Source organism: Papaver somniferum, chromosome 9, assembly GCF_003573695.1.
Source record: "Papaver somniferum cultivar HN1 chromosome 9, ASM357369v1, whole genome shotgun sequence".
Taxonomy (NCBI): Eukaryota; Viridiplantae; Streptophyta; class Magnoliopsida; order Ranunculales; family Papaveraceae; genus Papaver; species Papaver somniferum.
In genome coordinates, this window is record NC_039366.1 from 97181082 (window position 1) to 97190456 (window position 9375).

At 37.9% G+C, this 9375-nt stretch overlaps 1 protein-coding gene and 1 pseudogene across 1 annotated transcript; one reads left to right on the top strand and one right to left on the bottom strand.

Annotated features, from left to right (window-relative positions):
• The window catches only part of LOC113312317, a 32625-nt pseudogene extending 27014 nt beyond the window's left edge, over positions 1 to 5611 (top strand).
• A 486-nt stretch (positions 5612 to 6097) lies between these two features.
• On the bottom strand, positions 6098 to 8896 carry LOC113308762 (glucan endo-1,3-beta-glucosidase 8-like). The gene is made up of 2 exons (XM_026557227.1): positions 7993 to 8896; positions 6098 to 7338 (listed from the first exon to the last, which is right to left on the bottom strand). The coding sequence occupies exons 1-2, from the start codon at positions 8232 to 8234 to the stop codon at positions 6225 to 6227; spliced, it is 1356 nt and encodes a 451-aa protein (XP_026413012.1). The 5' UTR covers positions 8235 to 8896; the 3' UTR covers positions 6098 to 6224.
• Positions 8897 to 9375: the final 479 nt, after the last annotated feature.

A 9375-nucleotide genomic window follows, 5' to 3' on the forward strand; every position in this document is an offset into this window, starting at 1 on the left:
TTAGGTATCCTATCTTAATATGGTAATTAACTCAAACTAATAATTTAACCTAAACTAGGAAACCACTGTTTCCCTACATTCTCCACCTCGGATCATGCATTTATGCATGACGATCAACTTTTTATCCCTTCATCTTTTGAACATCGATTGCACCATCAATGGTTGCCTACATATCTTCAACAGGAATAAACCGAAAATCTAGTTCACCCAAATTGTTCCGTAGAACCTCCACCAGAAGAGAGCAAACCAAACTTGAACGTCACCAACTCATACTTAACAATCCAACCTACTGGTGATTGTACAAATCTCCACCACGGTGAAAAATCTGACTATCTCTACAAATCAACATCATATGATCATCTGTTATGCAACATCTTGAGAAACACCTTACTCCTTTATGTTCATAACTCCACATTGATTGGCATCATTCTAGGTGTATTGCATGCCAACTCAATCATACCATACACGATCATTGTTCATATGCTTCCGTCGAACTTAGTTACAGTCATTATGCGCCCTTGAGCCTTCGCCACCTCCGAACTTGCTCCATACTACGAACACAACTCCGTCTTGGATTTCCTTGCTCCACCTGAGTCAATGTTCCGCTCTTCTAAGCCACTAACTCCAAGTTACGCACCACATCCATTAGGGTTGACATCCATAACTACTCGATAAGCAAATGAAACTACCACAATAGTCTTCATGCGTCTGCCTAAGTATTACCTTAGCAGAACCATAATCTTCATCTTCGTCTCTAAACTCCAGCCGAGTCAATTGCTTACTTAAACAACTGATCACATACTTGCTCTTTTCCATGAGCATGTCCTCCAAAGCGAGTTAACGATAAACCTTGTGTTAGTTTGTCATAAACCAACCTTCATGTTAGCTCCCAAGAAACTAACCATCTTGTATGTACCAAAGCATATTGAGCATGACTCTAATTGCGCAAATACAACCAATCGATGGATCATTGCCACTGCGTGCCAATCTCGAGCTCATCTCTTATGAATCTTGCTTTACGAGCCTATCTCCGATTGGATCATGATTCTACGACCATATTTCCCCAATTGAGTTTTAGTGATCCTTCAAAAAGCTCATCATATCTTCAACTAATGCATACATACCAAACACGTGTATAGCTTCACAGAGACTTTGACAGCTGACACACCAATCACCTTCACCACTTCAGCAACCTGAATGGGATTTGATAACAATGTCCTTTTTACGGGATTTAACATATTGTCAAGATAGTCTTTTATCAATTTCTTAGCAAGCATGTAGTTTTGACTTCACGACAGTCAAACCACAACATAGTAAGACTAGGATAGCACTGTGACTAACGTCGAAGAATTCATTGTTACCGTTGTAACAATACATAAAGTCACACATTCTTCCTTGTGCATATTCCTTTACCAATCTTGCTCCAAAACGTACACCAACGTTTGAAATATGATAATCCGTCCTTCACACAAAGACCCAATCACACACAGCCATAATCTGAAACCTTTGGTAACTTCCTCAAGCTCCAAGCAATTCAAGACGATGTTGTGTTTATCTTCTCAAACAATGTAGAGAAAATAACTTGACGGAAACTATAACGTTGCTGAACCAAATTTCTCAATAGAAATTTCTACCTTTATCTCTACAGGATCTGTCACTATTGAAATCGATTTCAATAACTGTAGCACATGAGAAAACCACCAAATATTACCATTGCTATAATGTAGCTCTCTCCAACATAAAGTCTCACACTGTCATATAAAATCAAATAGCCAACGAATAATAAAGGTTGACGGAAAAACACGCAATGTAGCCCTTCTCAAATTCATGCACCGTATTTTCTCCTAAGTAATATGCGCTAGCTCGTAGCCATACCACCATACACATTGTAGTATTGTATCTTTATTCTTTAAACTCTTGAAGTGTCCAAGCGATACCTTTTTAATTCCTCACAACGGGTCTTCACAAAGTAGGAACGTATCCGCAACACAAATAACCAACTGTTTCTTACAAAGGTATTGCACTTGAACCAGCTCCGATCGACTTCAAATGGTGTAAACCAAACAAAATCTTCGACTAAAGTCATCGACAAGAATCAAAAGGTCACAAACTATCTATCTTCTCCATCGGAAACAGTACGAGAGAAACTCCAGAAAACATTGTTCTACCCGACACAATGCCATACTCAACACAGACAAACAAACCCTACAAACTGTGTCGACAAACTGCTTCTTATACAATAATAAGAAACTATAGCTCCACCACAACCAATATCACATCTTCATCCAGCGATCACTGTCCTTCAACTTATTTGTAGCCGCATGCTTCAAATACTAAGACTGAGAATCAAACTCTTCACTTCTGGAACATATCAAATCCTGGCCAACGATCAATACTTCCAAAATGAAACCTACTAAGAGATTTCCCAAATCCTTATTGTAACAAACAACTAAGGCAGAACGAATATGAATTCATCTTCACATTCTTCAACTTAATGTTAAAGAAAATCAGCAACATGATCTAATTGATGACGATTGATAACCAAACTATTGTTTCCCATGGTATGGACCAATAATGAGACTTTGATATGCTTATATTTCATCTTTACTTCCACAAACATACAAATCAATATTTGTATCTCAACTACGATACTCTTTCCTTCTTGTGTCTTTCCAAGCAAACACCGATTAATTGAAAACCAAATCTACGTAGGTCTTTCAAACAGTTCACAAGAATATAGTACGAAGTATAGAGAATAAATAAACTTACTTGAAGCCATGCATAGGGTTTATGCTCCAATAAGTATCAATGCCAAATCTCCAATGTAGAGCACCATAAACATCAAGACTATACATCTTGACCACATCGAATGCAGATCACCTGATATAAATCTCATTCCTTCAAAAGTATGCTTTACTTTGCTTTGTTCTCAAAACTGATGAAATCAAATCCTACACATACTTGATAACATCAAATTATGCATCTTCGGAAGGTGTAACATCAAATCCTTACATACTTGATGAAACCAAATCCTTCGTCTTCAAATTTTTCTTGCAAATCGAGAAAACCCAAAACTTCTCCCTTCAAATCTTCTATCCAACCTAAAGCTCTGATACCAATTGTTGGGGCAAAAATTGGTATCTAACCTAAAGCTCTGATACCAATTGTTGGGGTTCAGAGCCATCTATGTGTTGATCTTGCGGAAACATATTAGCTAACAAGAAACACTTGATTACTCGGATTGCTCCATGAACCTTACTACGATCTAGGATAAGAAGAAGAGAAAGAGAACCACATAGATGCAAGCCATAAACAAAGCAACAAGAAGTAAAGTACTCACAGATTTAACGTGGTTCAACAACATACACAATGTGTGTATTTGTCTACATCCACCAAACGGCTACGACCTCTTTATTCATTATAGAATCACCACTGAGAATTACACAACTGACTCACTATATCAATCCATCGACTCACTACAACGTGACCGAACACAAGAACTCTCACAATCACCCTATAAGATCCAAAGTAGTGTCTTCACCCATACGAGATAATGTTTACCACATTATCTACCACCATAAGATGATCTTCTCTGCACACCCTGATATAGATTACCATGGACGCCTTTAGCTCAACACCAATAATCTAATCCAACACCACCAAGATGGTCTTCTCCTCAACAAGATGTCTTACCAACATCTCCATATGAATACTCCATAACGACATATCTTCCAACATCGATAAGTATCCCATAAGCACCATAATGGTGTACTCCTTCCACCATTAGGTCTCTCACATAACCACCTCAATAGGTGGGATGAATCCCTCACATCTCTACGAGATTTACATTGAGGATTCCATGACTAAAACACTTAGCCTAGACCTCCTTATATAGTAGTCACAAACTTGGTTCCCAAATCTTGGCCTCCTTGGATTAGGAAACCGACTCATATTAGGAAACTATGGTCAATTTAGGCATCCTATCTTAATATGGTAATTAACTCAAACTAAGAATTTAACCTAAACTAGGAAACCACCGTTTCCCTACAGATGTAACACATGTGTCAACTGAGATTGAAGAGCTGATAGCTAATTCAATCAACAACAAGTTTGAGAACGGCACAACTACGTCGTTGGGGACAGTGTTGTATACACAGAGTGCATGAAAAGTTTCACAAAATAAGCTAGCATGCCTACGTGCCTTCAATAGTCTCTATTGGTCCTTTCCACCATGGAAAAGAGAGCTTACAAGCAATTGAAGAATGTAAATTGTCATATGCACACTCCCTGCTGACAAGAATAGGCAGAAAGAAAAACTTAGGGCATGTTGCCGAGGATACTAGTGATAGACTCGTCAGTGAAAAAAGGAGGTCAATTGCATTAAAGCAATGCATTTCGGTTATCAAGAAAACGGAAAGAGAAATTCGCGAATGCTACTCAGATCCCATTAATCTCAATAGCGAGGAATTTGTAGAAATGGTGGTAGTTGATGGTTTGTTCATCATTGAGTTGTTGGCTAGGCAGTTTATGCATGTATACACGCAAAACGATCCTTTACAAAATAGCTACTGGCTCAAGTCAAGTTTGAAGTGGGATCTACTACTTCTTGAAAACCAACTTCCAATGTTTGTCCTTGAACACTTATTCAACTTAACTTCACCGGGTAGAGAGTTACCAGAAGGTAAATGCCTTAAGGTGCTTCTTCTAAGTTTGTTCAGGTATTCATTGCTATTACCAGATGGAAAAACTCTCCTTCAGACGCACCCAGATTGTAGATATGCCAGGCATTTCCTTGATTTAATAGCTACTGTACTCCTCCCTACTCCTCAATGCAGAGGACTAGATGAGCTCGATTCAACATCAGGGAAAGTTGGGCAAACTATGAGACTGAAACACCCTATTGGCCAGTCCACCAGAGGTCTATATTCATCATGCAGATTATATACAACAGTTTTGATCTCGGAGCTGAAGCGAACTGCAGCAAATATATTCACGAAAGGGACTGCGATCAGCACAAATCCTCCTCGTGCCAATAGCAAAAGAGACGCTGGTTCAATCATGACATTCACACCAAGTGCAACAGAGCTTAAACGTGCAGGAGTGAAGTTCAAGAGGGGCTCCACAGAAAATGGCTTCTTTGATATCAAATTCAACGGCAGCGTGTTGGAAATACCACCAATACTTATTCAAGACCAAACTGAGCTTTTGTTTAGAAATCTTATCGTCTGTGAACAATTTTCTGATGCATGTCTCTTACATGAGTTCTTATGCCATCTTCACAAATAAGCTTATAACTTCTGCTGAAGATGTGGAGTTGCTGCGCAGAAAAGGCATCATCAGGAACCCTTTAGGCAGTGATGAAAATGTTGCTAATCTCTTCAATAAGCTCAGCTCTGAGGTAAAGTATCACATATTCTATTATTCTGAAGTCGCCAACCAAGTGAACGAGTATTACAACAAACGTCGACATATTTGGAAGGCCACTTTGAAACGTGAATACTTCAACAGCCCATGGTCAATCATTTCATTTGCTGCAGCACTCCTACTTATTATTCTTACCATCATGGCCGCTTTATTTGCTCATCTTTCGTTTTTTGTTCACAAGTCTTGAATATGTTTATAGGTAATAGCAATGAGTATGAAGCACATATGAGTGAGGATGAATGCATGCTGCGGTTTGTGGATACTCTTATACAGGATTTTGGGTGATCTCCTCAATAACCTTTATTTCATCCCACTAATCTGTCACTACCACTGTTTCTAGCTAAATTACTATAAACATGAGAATAAATATTTGGCTTTTTCTATCTCATCAATCAACCCTGGTGTTCACCTATAGTCGACTTCTGGAGAATTTCAGTTTTCTGGGGTATTAAGAGAATTTAGAGTGTTGAATCCTGTCTGGACTCTAAAATGTGGTTTAAGCTGTTATTATTTACATGGTGCCAATTCATAGCCCGGATGAAAAAGGCATTGCATACAACCTTGTAGCTGTTGCAACAGTAACAATAACCTTGTAGCTGTTGAAACAGTAACAATACATGAAAATACAAGAAAACAAAGAGCACAAATAAGCAAAAAGGCCAAACAGCGCGGATCAGAGGGATTGAACTTTTTATTTAAATGAATCTAAGGAGTGGGAAAATATCTAAAAAACATACAAAAGAATTTGACAAAAATAAACAAATAAAAAATCGTAAACCTAAATATATCTACAACGCCAATCAGTGTAATGTCAAGAACAATGATAGTACCACAACTAGTGCTGAAGTAATGAATTGAGAAGGTCCTACTATACTGGATGAAGCTATCTGAATAATGAAATTGCAAGATCCTTGTGAGATGTTCTGTTCAGTAAGCATCGCCATACCTTGAAAATTACAGCTCATATCTTCTTGGTTCTGAACTTGGTAGTACATGTTAAATGCATAAGAAGCATTCCCTTGAGCGTCTAGGTTGTTGCAGGATGACCCATAACCAAGCGCAGTGCAATCCGAAAACGTGCAAGCATAATTGACATTCTCTCCAAGTTTTGTTAAGTTAAGATCCTTCACATTGGGATTCAACACGCACCAAGATTTAGGCAAGTAGCCAACATTTTGTGCTCCCACAAGTAATTTATTCTGACCCAACCCTGATAGATCAATAGGGAATTTTGGTTGCCCATCATAGCTAAAAAGTCCCCAATGTCGTTCAAAATCACCTGGTGCGATACTCTTCGCATCCTCATCAATCAGACCAAATAAGTAAACTTCGATAAATCCTGGTCTTCGTGGGGTTCCTTGATTGGCCCCTAATCTTTTCAAGAGCCCGGTGTAAAATCTCTCAGCAGAGGCTAAATTTCCATGCTTGTGTCCATCTGTTGGCCAACCAACTTCCCCAACCAAGATCGGCAGGTCTCCTACACCAACACTTGTTAGAGCAGCAACTAGGGTGTCAAAATTTGCATCAAAGACGTTTGTGTACGAAATGCCGTTGTCAAGTGTTGGAGAGCTAAATCCATCAAAGAAGGCATAATCCACTGGAAAATCATCACTTGCATAGAGACTCAGGAACGGGTAAATGTTAACAGTAAATGGAGCTTTGTGAATGTGGAGGAACTGAACAATCTGAGCCATGAGATCACTAATGTCAGAACGAAACACTCCGGCTGAAGGTACTTCATGGTCTGGAGGTGAGTTGTAGACATCAGCATTTAAGGGAACAGTGGCCTTTATGTTGTCCCCGACACCAGCTTCGTTGAGTGCACTCTGAATGTTTTGAAGAGCTGGGAAAGTTACGTTCAAGAACGAATTGTTGTAGGACGATAGAAAAGGTTCGTTCCCAACTGCAACATATCTGAAAGAAAAGATACAGACAAAGCATGAAGAACATTAGATTAGCCAAGGAAAACATGAATAACATCAGATAAGTTAAAATACTAAAATAACAATGCTTATCAGCAGAATGAAGCCGAAAAAATATAAACTCTTCAAGTTTTCTTAGTGACCAAGGACTGAAAGCATGATTGTACCCAACATATTCTACAGATTGCAAAACATTAATACTCCGGATGAATGAGGTACATCGCATTGCACAATCCTTCAACGAAGTTATACTGCTGGCTATCGTAAATCATTTCCATTTAAATCAAACTATCAAATACATTTGCATCAAATTCAATGGGATTAAGATTTTTCTAGCTACTAAGATCCAAAATGGGACCACACAATAAGGAAAACAATTCACATTACCTTAGTAGAAGCATTAACACAAAATCTAGTTATGATAGATAAATTTGTACAGAATCTTATTCTACCTTAAACTTCCTATGAAGCAAAAGATTTTCTATTATTTAAGATCCCAAATCACTTTTTATTTTTATATGAAGTATTTACTACTTTTCCATATATATTTCTACAGTTTGATCTCATAAACAAGATTAAAAGCAAAAATTTAAAGTGAATCTATGATGAAATAAAGCAAGACCCAGAATTGATAGAATCAACTTACTTGATATTAACACCTCCATTGAAATTATAGCGAGTGACATTAGCTCTAACCCATTTCTTAGCTCTATCATAATCAGTCATAGCAGTTAATTGATCATTAGGAATAGCAACCATTACTTCAATACCACTACCAGCCAAAGCACTCATAGTAACTTGATCAGCATCAAATAACTTAACTTTCTGAATACCATTATCTTTCATCATCTGAACTACAACACTTGCTGGCAATTTATGAGTAGCCATTGTTCCCTAATTTACACCAAGACCTTCAATCACAGCAATGGAACCCAAAATCCCAATAAACAAAACCCAATACAAAATCCCAGTTTTCATCATTATTTCTGGATTTGGAAACTAGGTTATGTTAAAGATGGAGGAGGGAAAATAAGAAGAACCCACTAATGAAGACTGGAATGAAGAAGAAAAAAACGGTTTAGAGAAAGGGGGTCGTTGTGGATTCACCTGATTTCAAGCAGAGTCCGAAAATGGTGAGATTGTGGTGAAGACTATGTATAATGCAGGGAAAAGGCTGAGAACTCAAGAAAGCGTGTAAAAAGCTGTTACCAGGAAAGTAAACAGAGGTGATGATTAATGACTGAACAAAAAAACTAGACAGAAAAATTAAAAATCTACTTTTTTTTGTTCTAACGAAATCCACACCAGCTAATCAGTTAATGCAAAAGACGATCTCAAGAGATGGGTATTCCAAGAAGAACAATGTAGAAGCGTATTTCGAACTAGTATTAATAATACCCAAAAACTGCAATGTGGAAACTGGCAGATTAGGGAAGTGGGAAAGTGTCAAGAAAGTGGGTGTTGATCAATTTTTAGAAAGCGAGTAAAAGTTAGGAAAGATGGGAAGAGATTCAGCTATTCATCTCACTGAGTAGAGATCTTCGCTTTTTTCTCTGGGGAACTGCCAGTTAAAAGAAACTTATTAAGAACACCCCAGGCCACGATCAAAGTGAGGTGGTGGTAGTGGTACACGTTTAACCCCAAATCCGATCCAACAGCCCATGATGCGCGTGTTAATAACAAGAAGGGTATTCTTGTCATTTACTTGAAGGGTATTGCGGTCAAATAATACTTTCCGTTTTTACGTGTACAGTGGGTCGGTTACCGACATTTGAACGTTGGATGTATCAGTGAATTTCAAACATAAAAGAAAAAATTATTGTTAATTTGTCAGGAATTTGAATCTTGATAATAGTGTTTCGATACGGAACTGTAAGAATGAGTTGGTGACTAGTTAAGATATAAAACGATGGCTCAGATCATTGGGTAGAAAATATTTTGATGATTTAGAAATTCTGTTTTGAAAATTCAATATTTATAGATTTAATCTGACATCTGTATAAGACAACTCCGGTCTTTTGTATTTGCC